General features: G+C 35.8%; 2 protein-coding genes across 4 annotated transcripts in view; one reads left to right on the top strand and one right to left on the bottom strand.

Moving 5' to 3' along the window:
- Position 1: 1 nt before the first annotated feature.
- LOC131152443 (uncharacterized) overlaps positions 2–20,017 on the top strand; it is a 21,985-nt gene continuing 1,969 nt past the window's right edge. The window contains exons 1-4 of one of the 2 annotated variants that reach the window (XM_058104334.1): positions 2–862; positions 4,593–4,830; positions 5,019–5,209; positions 5,560–5,795. In XM_058104334.1, the coding sequence (XP_057960317.1) occupies positions 644–862; positions 4,593–4,830; positions 5,019–5,209; positions 5,560–5,795 (884 nt within the window). In that variant the 5' untranslated portion in view covers positions 2–643. Of the gene's footprint in view, positions 863–3,619; positions 4,101–4,592; positions 4,831–5,018; positions 5,210–5,559; positions 5,796–20,017 lie in introns of those variants that run through there. The other variant, XM_058104335.1, reaches the window with a different exon arrangement.
- LOC131152469 (uncharacterized) overlaps positions 19,431–20,017 on the bottom strand; it is a 19,496-nt gene continuing 18,909 nt past the window's right edge. Inside the window, exon 8 of one of the 2 annotated variants that reach the window (XM_058104338.1) lies at positions 19,431–19,668. The gene's annotated coding sequence lies outside the window, so the exon portion shown is untranslated. Of the gene's footprint in view, positions 19,669–19,702; positions 19,994–20,017 lie in introns of those variants that run through there. The other variant, XM_058104339.1, reaches the window with a different exon arrangement.

Below are 20,017 nucleotides of genomic sequence, written 5' to 3'. Positions count from 1 at the left end.
TACATGCCTAAAACTCATGCATGCATATAAGACATATAGCGACAATTATAGATGATATATAGATATTGGGTGCAAACTTGAAATTAGAATTTCAAATCACCACGACGGTCCTTTGTTATATAAAACTCTGTACATTTCGTCTTTTCAGTATGCATACATACATAAATATACATACATACATACATAAATATACATACATATATATATATATATATATATATATATAAAATATGCTGCAGCCTACCATATTAAATTGCAATTGCATTTTCTCCCACGAATTCCAAACTACTCAGGCAGACAAAGCGACAAGCACAGGCATGAATTATTATTCCACCATGAGTAGGCTTAACACTACTTGTGGTTACCTGATGGCAGAGGAAAGTTTGGTGGATGAGTGACCCTCCAGGAATCTGCATCAAAGGTTCAATCAGCTGCAGTCTGCAGGTGGTCCATCCACTAATTAAACATAAAAATACAAAAATACAAAAAAAAAAAAAAGTGAAAAAATGAGCTGTAAGGCGAAGCTTCAAAACCTTCCATCTGTAAATGAAGTCTGAACGAATACAACCACTCCATTCAAGAGGGAAGAAGGATCATCCCCTCTTTTCAGCAAGATCAAGTTCGAGAACTAGGGTGAATTTTCATGGCCCTACGAGGTCCGAGACTGGTAGTGCCCATAGACCTGAAGAAGAAGCCATGGGAGCAGAAGCTTCCTCTGCACAACCGGTGGCATCCGGACATACCCCCTGTCGCAGAGGTTACAGAAGCAGAGATTTTCAGGGTAGAGATGGTCGATTTCAGCGGCGGAGGAATCACTCATGACTACTCCGCGCACGACATCAAACATGTCGATCAATCTGTTGTGAGTTCTTCACTTCATTTTGTACCATCATCTTTATCAACTCAAGAGTCCTAAACTAATGGCGCTAAATTGCATGCTACACTCATCCGATTAACACCCACCTTGGACGAATCCTTATAATCACAAAATGGAAGCTCCAAATTTTGAGGGATGTCATGCAGCAGGAAATTTCTTTATGGGAGCCATTATTAATTTGGCCTATAAGCTGATTTATCTTCTGCTACTTTTTTTTCACTTGATTCCCTGCAAATTTTCCTTCCTTCTGCTGCTTCCTTTTTACTTGATTCTCTAATGCTTGAAGGTTTTTCTTCCCTTCTTTATTAGAAGGGGGAAAAAAATAGAGCAAAAGATACCAACCTTTAGGAACCACCCCAAATTTTATATATCTTATGGATTTCTTTTGAGGTTTTAAGAATTTCATAAACTTAGTACAAATCTTTTCCCATGTCTTGTAAAAAGGTAAGTTTTTGAAGAAAATTTCTATCTTTTAGATAAATTTCAGGAAAAGTTTGTAATATTTTTTAAACCTCTTTTATCCCAATTTTTTTACTAAACTTAAGAGAGATTAGTGTCTTTTACCTAAAAATTTATTGATATGTCACAATATATTATTTAACAAGAATATATTATATTTCTCTTCTATAATTCCCCTCTTTCTTTTTTTTGGAACTTAAAAAATATAAAAAAGAAATATAAAGAAATTTAAATTTTTTTTTTTTATTTTGGTTATAGTGAAAATTAAAAAATTAAATAAACAAATAACAAGTCAATGAATAAAATTTCAATTTTATGCATCAAAAATATTTTATTTTTTAATTATATTAAAATAATTTTATTTTTAATTCTATTTAACATAAAGAGAAAATATAATTTAAAATATATTTCTTTTTTTGTCTTCCTTTTTTTCCATTTTTTTTTAACAAAGTCATTGATCCTAGGGAGCAGAGAGAATTCAAAATCTTATTTTTCTTTCACACTCTTGTCAACCAAACAAGTAATAACATACTAAAACGTACTAGAAAAGAAATGGTAGTCCTGCATCTTTCAAAAAACAATATCTACAAGAAACCAATGTATTTCTTCTTTGTAAATTTTTGGGGTGCACTTCACAAATTTTAAATAGAAATTTTATTCCTGAATTGATAAATGGGACTTCGAGCTCCACTCACTCCCTAAAATATTAGGAAAAGAAAAGAAAAATATTAAGAAATTCATATGTTCCTATTTGTTTACCAAAGAAAATAAAAAATATACCAAATTTATGAAAGATATTTTGATTTTACACATCACTACTATTTAATTTTGCCTAATTTTTAATTATATTAAAATAAATTTTTACTTTTTATAGTATTTAATAGAAAAGGAAAATAAAAGAAAAAATATGTTTCCCCCTTATTTTCCTTTCTTTTCTTTTCTCCAAGTAAAATTCTTAATCCAAAGAAATACTTATTGAGTCAATCTCAAGTTATGCAAATACCTTCTAGGACCTTTTGGTTTGCAAAAATATTTCTCATATAATGACATTCTTGAAAATTAAATGTTGCCTTTAGTTTGTTTTGTAAGATTTACAAAAATAAATTAATGTTTGTATTTGATTTACTTAAAAATCCAACCTGTATATAGATAATATATGAAGAATAATCTTATTTTTAACACAAGCTTACCAAGAATGTATGCCTAATTAAATGGATCCAAAATATCTCAATTTTCAAAATCTAAAAATGTCGGCATTTTCCAATTAACAAAAATAGTTATTTTTTGGGATAAAACGGCCTCAAAACTTATATTATATTATTATAAAATAAAAAAAAAACTAACTTTATATTTATTGATTTTAATTTATGGGGTATATAATAATTTAGTATTTTAAATAAAAATATTATTATCCAAACAACTAAAATAAATGAAAGCAATTTGGTCCCAAAAGAATTTCCTTTCACTCCCATAAGAATTAGATTGCAGAATCCTATGTTTTCTAAGAATACTTGTTAGTATGCTAAATGAAATGAGTTGAGAATATATTTAAAAATATAAGGACAAATTTAATTTTGTTTCATTTCATTTTATTGTTGATACCCGACATCGAGTTCATTGCCAAAAAGTTTAGATTACTGAATTTGAATTCCAAAAAAATATATATGAATATATGTTAGACATCATATTTTCAAGAATGAAGGTCACCATAAGTCGAAACCAAGTTTCGAAAGTCACCAGCCTAATGAAGTAGCTGTAATCTTATTAATTTTATATTTATAAGTGTAAACATACCTAACTTTTTTTTATTTCTAATTTTTTACATTAAAAACTTGTACTCTTATTTAATATTATTTAATGACCAAATGCATATTAATCAAGTTAAGCTTGAGTTTTAAGTCCCCTCCCCCAGGATTAATGTACTTAAATTCAACAATTATAGGATCAAGTCAAATTTAAATATCTCATTATGCTGGCTCAATTTAGCTCAAAAACACAACATACCATGTTTTGCTTTTCCTAGGTCAAGAAACTTATTTGATATACCAAGAAATTTTAAAATTATCTTGATGCAGCACATTTGAAACATAAGTGGTGAATTCAAACAATTCTCATGTTTGCTTGTACTTTTTTTTTTCCTCGGTTGTTAAATTAGGGCCAGTCCAAACTTAGAAAGATTACAAAGTGTTTGAGAAGCAGCCAAAATTTCTTCTCTTTTATATAGGACTGCAGAGGCTCTCTGATAACCAATAATTGTGAAATGTTGGGTTAGTCAAATAAACTAGAAGAGAGTAGAAGTTTAGTGCCTCATGTTCCTAGGACCATTTTTCTTTATCTTTTTTCCCCAGGAAGTAAAGTGCCAGTGACCCCATTGGGAGAAAAAATAAAAGACGAGACAAATGCGACTGCCATTTGTCGGCTACTAAAGTACTAGTTGTAGTTTAGACAACCTACTCCAATAATGTAAATGGATGCCATTTTGTTAGAATCACAAATCGGTGAAAAACATCGCCAAGCGTTTGCCTCTTCTCTTCTTTGATCACCCATGGCTCCACCAACTCCCACAGTAGTGGTGCCAATAGACCTGAAGAAGAGGCCATGGGAGCAGAAGCTCCCTCTTCACAACCGCTGGCATCCTCAAATTCCCCCGGTTGCAGAGGTTAAAGCTGGCTCCATCTTCAGAATCGAGATGGTGGACTGGACAGCGGGTGCTATTAGGGATGATGATTCCGCTGTTGATGTGAAAACCATCGACCTCTGTACTGTGAGTACCACAAACTTCTCCCTACTCACAGGAGAATCTTCTCCCATCTAAACCCGAGCATGAGACATTAAGACTTATTAATCCACATATTTTACTCACAGGTGCTTCAAAGAATGAAGGCGTGTGTCAATGGTGAAACACTATTTACGCACCATCAGCAGGTCACACACTGCAGATAATGAGATCTTCTTTGAGAGATGCCCTGACTTAGAAGACACGACCCACTTATACTGCCAGAGAAACCCATCACCAATATCTACTTAGGGCAGACAGTGGCATACCCAGCTGCACTCTCTTTGAGTTTGGGCGTTCGATTCCCAGTATGTAAATTCAAGAGTTGTAGGATGCTAGATTAGCCATGCTCCTTACCAGATGTTCCATTGTGAACCAACTTCCTCCCCCCCTCCACCCCTCAAAAAACTAATAATAATTAAAATTAGAAGTTCATTTTTGAAATTTTTAAAAATTCTGATCAACCGATAAATGGCCCAGGTTCATTATCTCAGTGGACCAATCAGAGTTTTGGACACAGATGGTGTTCCAGCCAAGCCCGGTGATCTTCTAGCAGTTGAAATATGCAACCTGGGGCCACTCCCTGGAGATGAATGGGGCTATACAGCAACATTTGACAGGGAAAATGGGGGTGGTTTTTTGACTGACCACTTTCCCTGTGCAACCAAAGCTATCTGGTATTTCGAAGGAATATATGCCTACTCCCCTCACATACCAGGTGATTACCCTGCATTTCTGTTTTTCCTTGTGCATAGACGCGCAGATGACTTGATCACGTTGTGGGCTCTGTTTGGAAGTTAAAAAGTTTGGAGGGAAAAATAATTATGTTCAACAAGTACTATAATTTTCTAACATATCATTATCACTTAATTTTGCACTAGCTGTCCAGTTAAATATGCATTGCAGGTGTACGCTTTCCTGGTTTAACTCACCCTGGAATAATTGGAACTGCACCTTCAAAGGAACTACTGGATATATGGAATGAAAGGGAGAGAGAACTAGAAGAAAATGGTCCAGAGTCTCTGAAACTTTGTGAGGTTTTGCATTCACGACCGCTGGCAAACCTGCCAACAACCAAAGGGTGCCTCCTGGGAAAGGTACAAAAGTGGAACACTACTACAATCAATTCCCACATGATTATCCTCTTGATTTAAATTCTTCTATTTCAACATAAAATCTAAAATCTAAATTGCTAGCTGCTCAAATATATTGACCTTGGTGGCCAATTTACATCAGCATGATTTTGACAATGGTTAATTGTGACAACACATGCAAGCATTAACAATTTTAGAATAAACATGAACAGCTAAAATTGAAAATCTACCAGCTCCCTACCAGTAGGAAAAAGTTCTATTTTCAGTATAAAAATGAATAGATGAAATTGTAACTCTACAAGCTGCCTGATTGTAGGAAACGGTTTGTCCTAACAAGTTGCAATTCTGTACAGATCCAAGGGGGAACTCCTGAATGGGAAAGAATTGCTAGGGAAGCTGCAAGAACAATTCCGGGAAGAGAGAATGGGGGAAATTGTGACATCAAAAATCTTAGTAGTGGTTCAAAGATATACCTTCCAGTTTTTGTTGATGGAGCTAACCTTAGTACTGGGGATATGCACTTTTCTCAAGGTGATGGAGAAGTATCATTCTGTGGAGCAATTGAGATGAGTGGCTTTCTAGAGCTCAAGTATATTTCATAACTTACTTGATACTAAATATCTGTGTAGGAAATTTTGCCCCACTAGAAATCAAAAAAAGAAATCCTAATATAGGTTTATCTTAGATCATTATGTGCATGCATTGTTCTTTTTGCAAGTATCAACCTTCTCAATTGCACATTAGAGTAAACTTTAATATCTTTCTTGTCGAGGGGTAGAGGCTTGAGGGGGAGACTTAATGGGATGGGATTGAAGGGATAGTAGAAACATGCTGCTGGGGCTGAGCACTAAATCATAAGTTATATTAGACCTTTATGTCTGTTCCATGTTCTGTTTCCACGTAACAACCAGCTCAATTGCATATTAGAGCTCATTTTGATACCTTTTTGTCCAAGGGTTGGTGGGTGGGGTGACAAAGGGGTGAGATTGAAGGGATAGTAGAAATGTATGTAGAACAACAAATGTGTAAAATGCTGCGGAACAGAAAACGCTTCAAGGCACGTTACAATGTCATTTTTCTTAAAACGTTATTTGCCCCCACCAGATCGGTGTGTATTGAGTCAACAAATATGTTTCCAGAATACAATGAAGCCCAGAATATAATATGATATCAATTTGCGTTATATACAAACGAAAAACTGATCACAAACACACTTAGAGGAATCTGAACAAATTTCTAGAATTCTATTTCTGCAGAAAATAGAACCCAGGATTGAAAAAGATATAATTTGTGAAAGCTTTTTGAGAGAAAGAGAATGAAAGAATGATTGAACATTTCTATAGATTCTTGGAATTCATTTTGTCTTTAAATAGACAGAATTATGCTTTTTCCGAAAGGTTACATATGTTCAAATCTATTTTATTAGCTGCCATTCGCAAAGCAGATTTCTAAAATCGAGTAGGTGTCGACTTGGTCGCACCCTGGTCAGGCCTTGGTTGACATAGTCTAAAATATATTCAATTCTTTCAGTAGACCTGGCAGCACTTCCAAGGTCTCCTGGTCGAGACATTCTAGAAAATCAATTATTCTGACCGTTAGATTATTTATACGGTTCGAATCGCACCATTTGATCTTATAAAAAATATAAGATTAATTTTAAGTCATTTAATCATGATCAACAGTCACGATCTCGTGCAAAGTGCGTGTGCGCGCACGCCAACTAAATGCGCCACTAGCGCCCACGCCAAGCGCGTGGGCGCGCGCGCAGACGGTGGGTGCACTAGAATACACACTAGCTCTATCTCTTAACCAACTTTAAGAGATTATTTCACTTTATTATTTATTAATGACTTTTCCTTTTTCCACTCTTTCCAATGCGGGGCAAACCCACATAGCATTTAATGCTCCTCATGAAAGCTTTAGAGAATTCATAAATGGAAGACTTTGAAAAACCCATAAAATCGATTATTTTAGAAAATATTTCAACATTCCCCCAACATTTTCAATTTATATATGAAAAACAATTTATTCAGATAAGAGAAAATTTATGCATAAATGAAAGTATTTTTAGAACTTGAACCTTTACTTAGTGAATACATATCAAAGTTAATCAGGAATACCTAGTAGACGAACGCATGGATTGGCCTTGCATCTATATTCCAATTTGATAAGTGCTCTAGAGATAAATCCATTTCTCATAGGAAGCGGCACCACTTTCGACACTCATATAGGTAGGTTTATCAAAGGTACCCCTGCAATTAAAGTACCTCACAGAACCTATTTTAATCCTATTAAGAGCTTAAGCTCAACCTTCACCTTTTTCACATTACAAGTACAAAGCACTATTTTCCTTGGGATGGATTATGTGCACATACATTTTAGTGCTTTCAGTCACTACATATGATGTACTTTGCTCATTGAACTCAAGAGCTTAAAATTTTCAAGTGTTGAGTCAAGTTTCCATCATTGGTGACTATGGGTTATGGATTTAAGTCTCATCCCCCTTGATGTTTTCTAGACCATATCTCTTGCAAGTCCTTTTGTTAATGGATCAGCCAAATTTTGGCTTGATCTCACAAAATTTATGGTAATTACACCATCAGTAATTGCCTCACATAACTATGTCTTAGGCCAATATATCTAGATTTACCATTATATATATTACTATATGCCCATGACAAAGTTGCCTCACTGTCACAATGCAAAGATATAGGTAGCATAGGCTTTGGCCAAATTTGAATTTCTAATAGCAAATTCCTAAGCCATTTTGCCTCTTTACTACAAGAAGCTAAAGCCACAAATTTTGATGTCATAGTGGAATCTGTTATAAGGCTTTGCTTCTTTGAACCCCATGAGATAGCTCCTCCACCGAGGGTGAATATCCACTCATTGGTTGATGTATGATCATTACGATCAGTGATCCAACTGGCATCTATGAATCCTTCTAAAACAATAGGATATCCTTCATAATGTATGCCATTTACCTACAACAAATGCATTATCAGGTCTAGTAGAAGTCATAGCATACATCAAGCAACCAATAACTCTAGCATATTCTAACTGATTTACTGCTCTACCAGTGTTAGGATATAATTTCAAATTTGCATCAAAAGGTGTGCTAACAGATTTGTAGTCATAATGATTAAACTTTTTCAATATCTTTTTAATATAGTGTGATTGGGTGAGAACTAATTTATTATTGTTTCTAATTATTCTAATACCCAGAATCACATTTGCATTATCCATATTTTCATATCAAAGCTAGATGACAACAATTTCTTAGCACTTTCAACACTTTCAATGTTAGTACCAAAAATTAACATATCATCAACATATAAGCAAATAATTACACCTTTATTTCTATTGATCTTACTATATATACATTTATCAGATTCATGTATTCTAAAGCCATTAGAAAGAATAACAAGGGTCAAATTTGTCATGCCACTGTTTTGGGGCTTGTTTAAGTCCATAAAGAGACTTAACCAATTTACATACTTTAGATTCATTTCCTATCATAATAAAGCCTTCAGGTTGTTCCATGTAAATTTCTTCATTCAATTCTCCAATCAAGAATGCAGTTTTTACATCCATTTGATGGATTTCGAACTTGTAGATGGAAATTAGGGCAAGCAAGACTCTTATAGTTGCAATCCTAGCAACTGGAGCATAAGTATCAAAGTAGTCTATGCCTTCCTTTTGAGTAAAGCCTTTAGCTACTAACCTTGCTTTGAACTTGTCAATTATTCCATCTACCTTCATTTTCTCTTTGAAGATCCATTTACAACCTATTGGTTTTGATCCAGGAGGTAAATCAGCCAATTTTCAGGTTTTATTACCCATGATAGAATCCATTTCATCATTTATAGCTTCTTTCCAAAATGCAAAATCTTGAGACTTCATTGCCTCTCCATAAGTAAGAGGATCTGATTCCACACTTGGAAAAATTATAGTTTGTCTAGAATGTGATTCTCTAGTACCTTATACTAGGTAGATTATGAAGTCTAATCCAAAAGACTTTGTTGTTCTCCTCCTCTTACTCCTCCTGGTTCACTGGGTTCAGAAGGTTCACCACTAGTACGAAGTGGTTTCAAAGTCTCCACTGATTTATTTTGATCACTAACCTTTTACATGGAAATGAACTTATTTTCATAGAATTATGCATCTCTAAATTCTATCACTGAATTAACTCCTATAGAATCATTGGTTCAATAACCAAGAATCTATAAGCTTTGCTATGTTCAGCATATCCAAGGAATACACATTCTATACCTCGCTCACCTAATTTTCATATCTTAGGCTAAGGAAGCCTTACAATTGCTCTACAACCCCAAATCTTAAGATATTTTAAATTAGGCTTTCTTTTCTTCCATAACTCATATGGAGAAGTCTCAGTCCTTTTAAAAGGAACTCTGTTTAATATATGACAAGCAGTTAGTAAGGCTTCACCCCAATAACCACTACTTAGTCCTGAATTTGACATCATGGCATTGGCCATTTCAACCAATGTTCGGTTTTTCCTTTCTGCCACTCCATTTTGTTGTGGAGTATATGCTACAGAATTTTCATGTATCACACCTATTGATTCACAATAAGCGGGGAAGTGATATTCACCTCTTCTATCCGATCTAAGACATTTTATCTTAGTGTCTCATTGGTTTTCAACTTCTGCCTTATAAACCTTAAATTTATCAATTACTTCATCTTTAGTATGCATAAGATAAACATAACAGAATCTAGAAAAATCATCTATAAATGTTACAAATATTTTTTGCCTCCTATGGTAGGTGTACCATGTAAGTCGCATACATCACTATGCACTGATTGAAGTAAAGAAAAAATTCTAGCAGTTTTGTTAGGAAAAAGTTTTTTGGTTATTTTGGTTTTAATACATGCACTGCACTTATCATCCATGTCATTCCCATATCTAGGAATTAATTCCATATTAGCCATATCATGCAATTTTGTAGTATTAATGTGTCCTAAACGATTATGCCATAAAGAAAGTGAATCAGCAATATAAATAGAAACATTCACTTTATTGATATTAAGCTTAAGCATACTCTCATACATATAGCCTTTTCCGACAAAGACTCCACCCTAGGAGAGTACAAATTTGTCAGATTCAAACACAAAGTTAAAGTCAAACTTATTAAGTAGGCTTCCAGAAACTAAATTCTTCCTAATTTCTGGTACATGGTATACATCAGTAAGAGTCAAACTTTTTCCAAAAATAAATTCAAAAGTGAAATCTCCTTTGCCTTTGACTACAGCAGTGGACGAATTTCCCATGTAGAGAACATTGTCATTTTCCACCGATTCATACTTTAAGAATGAACTCTTGTCTTTGCAAACATGTCTTGTTGCACCTGAGTCAATCCACCATGCACAGTCATTTTCAACAACATTAATTTCAGAAATCATAGCCACGAACTTGTTAGAGTTTGTTCCATCTTGCTTTTTCTTGAGAAGACGACACTCATTTTTGTAGTGTCCAGGTTTTCCACAATGGAAGCATGAACCTTTCTTTTTCTTATTTTGATTCTTGATAGAATTGGACTTCCTCTTCAAATTCCATTTCTTGGGATGTTTGGGATGTTTAGAACTTCCTCCTTCCATCATATGCACTTTGGAAGTATGCTATTATGCACCTTTCTGGTTTTTCCTAAACACTTCCTCAACTTGGAAATGTTGGCCCAGTTGTTCAAGAGACATATCATCCTTCCTATGCTTCAAAGATTTTCTAAAATCTTTTTAGGATGAAAGTAACTTATCAATAATAGACGAAACAGAAATGCATTCATCCATTTTCATATAATGTTGATTAAACTGGTTAAAAATAAGCATAATCTCATGAAACTGCTTTACAATAGGCCTACTATCAGCATGGTATAATTGGAAAAATTTCTAGTCTGAAACTTTTTACTAGTCACATCATTTGTGAAATACATAGCCTCAAGTGCATCCCACAACTCTTTTACACTAGCCATATACAGATCGAACATATTCTCTAACACTGAATTGCAAATGTGGCATTTGCATATATCATAATCTTGTTCCCATCATTTGCATATAATAATCTTGTTCCCATTTTAGCCTTGCACGTCCTTGAGCCAAAGTCTCATTCTCATTCACAGCAAGCTTGGGGGTGGTCAGAACATACACCACTTTGAGACCCGTAAGAAGAAAGTGCATCTTTTTCTGCCAATGCCTCAAATTGCTTCCATCAAATTGTTAAAATTTGACAAAATCCGCAGCGAATTCCCTCAAGGTCGAAGAACCAACCATTTTATAAATAACGTTTTAAGATTGTAGAATAACAAATGTATAAAATGCTGCAGAATAGAAAATGCTTAAAGGCACGTTACAATGTCATTTTCCTTAAAACGTTATTTGCCCCCACCAGATCGATGTGCATTAAGTCAGCAAATACGTTTTCAGGATATAATGAAGCCCAGAATATAATCTGATATCAGTTTGCGTTATACACAAACGAAAAACTGATCACAAATACCCTTAAAGGAATCTGAACAAATTTCTGGAATTCTATTTTTGCAGAAAACAGAACCCAGAATTGAAAAAATATAATTCGTGAAAGCATTTTGAAAGAAAGAGAATGAGAGAATGATTGAATATTTCTATAGATTCTTGGAGTTCATTCTGTTTTTAAATAGACAAAATTATGCCTTTTTTCGAAAGGTTACATCTGTTCAAATTTGTTTCATTAACTGCCATTCACCAAGTAGATTTCTGAAATCGACCAGGCGTCGACCTAGTCGCGCCCTGGTCGATCCTTGGTCGACACAGTCAGGAATATATTCAATTCTTTTAGTAGACCTGGTTGCTCTTTCAAGGACTCCTGATTGCGCCCTGGTCGAGACATTCTGGCAAATCAATTATTTTGATCATTAGATTATTTATACGGTTCGGATTGCATCACTTGATCTTATAAAAAATATATGATTAATTTTAAGTCATCCGATCATGATCAACAGTCACGATCTCACAACGATGCATGTGTGCAAAGTGCTAAGTGTTTATGCACCAACTAAAAGCGCCACTAGTGCCCTACAGCCCATGTCGTGCGCACGCACGTGTAGACAGTGTTTCAATACACTAGAGTACACACTAGCACTATCTTTTAACCAACTTTAAGAGATTATTTCACCTTATCATTTATTAATGACTTTTTCTTTTCCACTTTTTCCAATGTGGGACTAACCCAGATAACATTAAATGCTCCTCATGAAAGCTTTAGAGAATTCATAAATGGAAGACTTTGAAAAACCCATAAAATCAATTATTTTAGAAAATATTTCAACAATGTATTGTTGGAGCTGGGCAGAATAGGGTGTTACCCATATGCAAATATAGGGCAAAAACTCACAAAAATAAGCAGTCAAGCCTTTCATAGATCTAGTGTAAAAATTCCAAAACCTCGGCAAAAGGAGAATACACCCCAAACAATGTTCAATACTCTGTAGAGAAGGCTTCTTTCTGTAATACCCCTATGTTGCTCTCCTAATGCATCAAAATAAGCCACTGGGTCATTTTCCAGGCATATCTCCTGCCCAAGTCAATATTACTATTTTTCCACTTCGTAGAGCTGCAAGCACATTACTTGGCATAACCATGGTTTTAAATAAAGGCCGCGACCGTTACATAACACCGTTACGTAACAGTTTTTTGGGTACCAATACCGTTACATACCGCGAAATTGGTGGGAAGAAAAATCACGATTGTAGCGGCCGTTGCAGACCGCGACCGTTACGTAACCGCTACAGGACTGTTACACCAAAAAATTATTTTATTTTTCACTTTTTCTTCTCACTTTTCCCCTCTCTTTCATATATCATTCTCAATATACCAAGTGGCAAGAAGGGGAAATGATTATAAATAAGATGACAATAATACAAAATTTACTATTTCTTTAAATACTCACAATAGATGCATTAATTAACAATTTGAAAATACTAATTTGTTAGGAAAATATTTTATTTTGATAATATTAGTAATGTGATATTTATGTTCTATATTTTTCAACTTCAACCTTTTTTCTTTTCTAACTATTTTATATTTGTATTATTCGTATGTCTTATGTGTCTAACAGATTAATGGAGTGTATAATGTATTTTATTTTATTAATTAATTTAGCACACGTAAGAATTTATACACGCACACACATAATTTTTCTATCAATGGTGGTTTAAAACAAATGTAAACTTGTTACCCTTACCAAATAACTTAGTTACTCGAACTAAAGGATCCAAAATACACAAACTCTTTCTAAGAAGGGTTAAAAGCTTAAAACATGCAAGTACGCTAATATGCACAAGGTTGTGCGTGCTTCAAAAAAATTCACGACCGTTACACCCGCTTCCCGTTATGTAACACCTGCTACTCCCGTTATACCCATTACCGTTACGTTACGCCACCCGCTACTGCGACTAAAAACCATGGGCATAACCCACCTGACTCCGACCCACCGCCAAATGAGCGCCCCCCCCCCCCCCCCCAACCCCCCAGCTCATGGTCTTAAAGCAAGTGAAAGACAAGACTATTGGTACTCTCCCTAGTTTCACTACACATGTAGTACCAGCCCATATGGAATGCTTCCTATTCTAATATCCACACCCACCCTCCATTGCCTTCCACATTGCTTCCTAAGCAATGGAAGGTGCTTGCAGGGACTTCTGACCTCCACACATCTTTCCAAGGAACATAAGCTTCTGTCCTGCTCCTTGCTTGATAAAAACACTTAAGGTAAAACAAAAAACAAAAAAGGGATCTTTCCCATGCCTTCCATTGTATGCCATCCTCACCCAATAAAGCCATCACATCACATACCATCCAATCATTAATACTACATTTGGTTCACGCCATGGAATTGGGAAAGAATGGAATTGAGGCAGAAATCAAATCAATCTTAGTGTGAATACTGCATTTGGATATCATGCAAAATTTCTTTCAAAATTGCAATTCCAATTCCTTTATAATGTTTGTTATCCTTGAATAGTGGCCAGACTGAACTGGAAATTGTGTCATTTTTTGAAAATTCCCCTGATGCAAAATCATTTATTTTTGCAATTTTTCAAGTATAAACCATTACTATAGACATGTCATGACCAATTAATCTATTCAACAAATGTATATACGAGTAGCATCTCCTTTTGAAATTAAACATGCCACCTACAAATTGCACTATGCAAAACAGACAATTATACAAACTCATTTATCTAAACTCATGCTTGGGCACAGCATCTCCCACAGCATGGAAATCCTCCCTTCATTAACTTTTGTTTCCTTTCCAGCACTTTCAACTTCCACTTCCAGTTAGATGGGTTAGGTCAACTCAATACCATCAGCATCCTTGAACATTTCCCCACCTTGCCTCCAAACCACACAAAACTCATAGAAATCCATCTTAAAACTCACTGAGCATTTGAGTTATTTTGCTATAATATAACTCTGCAACCCCAATGACTCAAGCCCTTCTGATGGAGTTTGACAGTGATCTTTTTGAATTAGAGGGCAAGAAGGATTGCCTTGAAGATGGAAAACCCTATAGGGAATAAGGCACGGGAGAGATAGAGAGCAACAACAAGAAGGAAGCAGACAACAACAAACTGGAGATTGGGGTTGGAGGATAAGGAGGTGTCTTAGAGCCATTAGTAGAAGTTGTCACCAACACCCAAGTCAAGGCAGCAAAAAGGGTGGAGATCTGAGTGGCAATTTGGGGGTCATGGAGAGAATGCATGGGGTGGATGTTGGAGAGAAAAAACAGAGGCAATTATAGGGTGGAAGGATTAGAATGCAGAATGGGCTTCGAAGAGGGATGCTTTGATTGTTTATTAGGCATGGGTATATTTGGAGCCGTGTTATTTCATGGAGGCTATATTGATCTTTAAGAAAAAAGAGGCAAGAACGGAATGGTGATCATGATTTCCATAGATGAGTGATTGAATCACCGTTCTGTTAAATGGAATGCAACTCTGCCCTTATTTACAAAAATGAAACAATGTGAATTCCACTTCCATTTTGACCCTGATTTGGCAAACCAAATGCTACAAAATATCCCTTCTAAATTGAGATTCCATACTACTCCATCCTCTCCTGCAGAAAGGGCATTAACAGCCAGCTCATTTTTGTTTATAGTCAAATTGAACAAAACTGGGTAAGCAACAAAACTGATAATTTTGGTGCCTCATCCCCAAACGACATCCAAACAGAATCAGATACACTTACCATTGCTAATCTCAAAGCCAATCAATTTTGAAAGCTGCACTTTGCATTTCCCTAAGTAATCCCTTCCAAAGACCAACTTCATATGTTATAACCTCCACTGTGAAGTGTGAACCAGCCCTGTTAATTTTGCCCAATTTTTTTATTGACTACACTCTTCTAAAGCCCCTCTCCCCCGTGTCTTATAGGACTACCAATTGAATTCCAGTTAGTGGATTTTCCAATCCTTGTTTGGGATGCCCCAAAGAAAATCCCATCAGATGTTCCCAATTTTTGGCAATAGCTTAAGGCATAGTAGAAATAAACATGAAATAGGTGGGGAGGTAAGACAATGTGCTTATGATAAACATGAGTCTTCCCCCTTCAAAAAGCATAAACCTCTATCCAACCGACTTCCGCTGAAATCTCTCAACCACCCCATCCCACATTGCTTTTGAATTAAAAGAAGCAGTATTCCCAAGCATTAGTTGGGAGTTTACCAATTTTTCAACCAAGAATTGTTAAATTGTAGCAAGAATATTTCCATTGTGGATCTTTCCAACAGGAAAGATCTCACTCTTTATATTACTTCTCATACCTAATAAAGCTTCAAACTTAAAGAAAATATATTCAGGTTACATTTGATTAGAAGAATGCCTATTTTAGGAATCAATTAGTTGTAATAAATTAGTTACAATTAGTTATATAAAAAATATTCTGTTACCGTAAAGAAAATAACAAAGTGAAACTTTTTATGCATCCATAACGAGGAATAGAAAGGGAATAAATATTCCCTATTTCACCATAAGAATGTCTATTCCTTTCTCATTATATGTTCCATAAAATAATAAGGAACATATAAGAAATATCTATTACCTCCATTCCCAAATTTCTTATTGTGTTTCATCTTATTCCAAGGAATAGCTATTCCACAAACAAACATAACTTTAAGGTAGCCAACTCTCTTCTTCATCCGCACTTCAAAAGATAATTTTCTAGAATTAAGCTAGTACTCAGCAAACTCAAAAGCCTCTGATGAAGCCTCCCTCCACTGTTTAGCTTAGAATATGAGTTAGGACTTCCATGACCAAAATAAATTTAAAAAAAAAAAAATAAAGGGATATTATTTCTCTGTCTCAACCGTCAAGAGTTCTCAAGCAAAACTTTTAAGAGACTCATTAACATTAATTGGGACGCAAAAAATTGATCCACTCCTCCACTTTTTCTCCAAACCCCATCATTATATGCAACAAGGACAAAAGGGAATCCCAGCGGGCATGATCATAAGCCTTTTTAAAATCCATTTTGCAAATTACCACGGGTTCTTGGCTTCAAATTCTTGACTTTACAAACTCGTTGGCAACCAAAATGGCATCAAGAATTGACCTCCAAGGTACAAAAGCATTATGATTTGTACCATCCAAGACCACTTTCCCAACCAAGTCCATGAGTCTAAGAGCCAACACCTAAGCTAGCAACTTGTAGAAACTCCCCATCAAACTGACCAGCCAGAAATTCCTAATGTCCTCAGACCCACGGCCCCCACTCCTCTCAAGAATAAGCACAATGAAAGTTGTACTTAGACCATTTTCAAACTTCAATGCTCAAAGAAGTGATAGGAGGCCACCATCAGCTCACCTTTGATGTTGTACCAGTTGTGCTTGTGGAACTCAATAGTCATTTCATCAGGATCAGCGGCCTTATCACCTTAGCTGCTTAGCATGTCTTCAAAGCTGCCTCAAATCTTCATCTATAAAGGACCTCTCAAGCCAATCTCTTATCATCCTCACACATAGTGCTGAACTCCATGTTGCAAAATAGGGTCTTCTATTAGCTGTTTCCTCATATGAGGACCCATTTTCTATTTTAATGTCTTGCTCCTTAATTTCATGGACTTGAGAGAAAGGATCTCATGCCAGTCTTTATCATCCTCATTAATAGCCTGAACTCCACATCATCCAAAGAAGGGTCTTCTGTTTGTTATTTCCTCATACAAGGAACCGTTTTCTATTTTAACTTCTTCTAGCTCCTAAATTTCATTGACTTGAGAGAAAGGGACTCTCAAGCCAATCTCTGTCATCCTCACTAATAGTGCTGAACTCCATGTCCAAAAAGGGTCTTCCGTTAGCTGTTTCCTCATACATGGACCCATTTTTTATTTGAATGTCTAGCTCCTTAACTTCATAGACTTGAGAGATCCTGTCCACCATTTTCCCCAAAATATCCTTATTCCACCTTTTCAATCCTTGAGCAGTTTAATTTTTCTAGCCAGTTTAGAGCCTGAATCCACTTCCACATAGCAGTTCCACAACCCCAAAATCAACTCCACTACCTCTTCCTCTTTGAGCCACATGCTTCTAAAAGAGAAAGGGTTTTTACCTTTAGCCATACCTCCTAGTCCAGGCACAAGAGAGCGTAGTTTAATACAGATTTAGGGAGACGCTGCTGCAACATATCAGGAAAATATTCCTTCCATTCAGTGGAGATGAGGAGTCCATCTATTCTGGACATTGACACCTACAACCTGAATTTTGACCATATGAATGGTCCACCATGTAATGGAAAATCCTAAATAAAGCTGGCCAATAACCTAGGAGAACTCCCTCATTACTACTGTTGTTTTGGAGCACCTTTTTCTCTCTTCTTGAAACCTGCTGACATTGAAATCTCCTCCCAGACTCCACTTGTTCCTGACCTCAAACAAATCCTCATACAAAACGTCTTATCCCATCATCAATTGGACCAAAAAGATCTGTGAATGTCCATTTATGCGTATCTTCTATGAACTCAAAAGGCATGAAACAGACTACTTCCATAGTTTACGGCCTTACAGTCCCACGTGATCAAAATGCCATCAGTTGTGCTGCGCCCCTGCCCCAAGTTCCAGCCATTATAGCTTATCTTCAACTCCATAGGGATTGAGCAAAGCTCCTATTCATGATTTCCACTTTAGTTTCTTATAAACATACTGCATACGCACGCCATCTATTGAGAAAACTTTTCACAACCTTCCTTTTGTTAGGGTCATTTAATCCCCTACGGGTACATTTATTACACGGGCTAAGAGTGGCTAGCCATGGCTAACGGAGCTTAGCCTGTGGTGCAACAAAACTAAACGATTTGGCCGGCTAAAGAAGCTACTTAGCCCATTTACAGGGTTGCCCTGCAGAAATCATAACCATGCATTTGGGAGTTAGAAGTTTGGTTCTCGGATTTGGATTTCTGTGGGTTTGCACAAAATGTTGTACAAAATTGTATTGAGTTTCATTCAAATTCACACAAATCCAAATATAATGATCAAAATCCATGCTCCTAACCACAGCCTAGTGATTGACTTCCATAACTGCTGAAGCATCATCCTTTCAGAAAGCCCATTATTCCCACACCTCACACACTGCCAGACACAAACAAGCGACTCCACAGCAGCTCCTCCCTTTTATGACCTCACTCCATTGATTATTACCCACTTTCGAATATCATTCTGAGCCTATTGAGATCAGAAATATTAGACTTGCATCCCCCTACCAGATCCTGTAAGCTACCCACAAGTTTCTGCCAACTTCCTACTTTCAAGTTTTCAAACATTGAGGAACAAAGACTGAATACTCATTCTCATTAAGTCTAACTCTTCCCCCAAGAGATATACCAAGTCCACGGAATTGCAACAACAAAGTTGAACTGATCAAACCTTTTCCTCCAAAGAAACCTGCTCAGATGAGACCACACCAAAGAAGAACTTTGCAGAATCCAGTATTGCCATCAATGTGCCCTCAACCAACGAGTTCTTGCTAAGAGATAACCATAGCATTAAAAAGTTCAAATTCTGTTCATTATATAAGATACAACTCACAGTTGTTTTGGATATTTTTAGGCTCAAAAGTTTTAGAAATTCAGTCAAATTGAACCGTTTTTTAACCCTTTTATGAATACACATGATTAACTCTTGCTAGCCCTAGGTTACTTACCAAACCTGACTTCAAATTCACAAACTTAAACGTGTAAGCCTCAATCAAAAATATAAATACACCATTTGAGCAAATGCATGAAACTTACTGTATCGCAAGTTTGCTTTTCACTAGCCTGGGATTTTAGAGATGTTTTACCAACATCTCATATTGAGGCGTGCCTCAATTGTGCCTTTTATAACATTGCATGAAGCTAATATTGATGACTTCAGAATCAAAGAAGAGAAATTGCTTGCAATAATTCAGGTGACCCAAACAAATAATTTTATCTAGGAGCTGCAAACATCAAGACAAGCATACGAGAAAGTTATTATTAAAGATGGTAAAGACAAGTTAGTATTCTAACTTATGAGACAACTATGCAATGAACAGCTCCAACAATGTGACCAACATTGGTTCAGTCAAATCACAAGGAATACAAGGAGAAATAATATTAAGATTCTAGATTAAATTATAATTGTCACAACAGATCCATAGAAGTACCATGCCATTAACGGATCCAACACTGATTATGTCTGATAGATTGCCACTTTTACCTAAAAGCTTAAGCAATTAGGTTGTGGGCCAACAATGTATGTCAAGCTTTAAAATTCCCCCGCAGCTGCAGCCCAATTGCACATGGATA

Source organism: Malania oleifera, chromosome 1, assembly GCF_029873635.1.
Source record: "Malania oleifera isolate guangnan ecotype guangnan chromosome 1, ASM2987363v1, whole genome shotgun sequence".
In the NCBI taxonomy this organism is placed as follows: domain Eukaryota; kingdom Viridiplantae; phylum Streptophyta; class Magnoliopsida; order Santalales; family Ximeniaceae; genus Malania; species Malania oleifera.
Note: the sequence above shows the minus strand (reverse complement) of the source record. Positions and strands in the feature narration are given on the sequence as shown.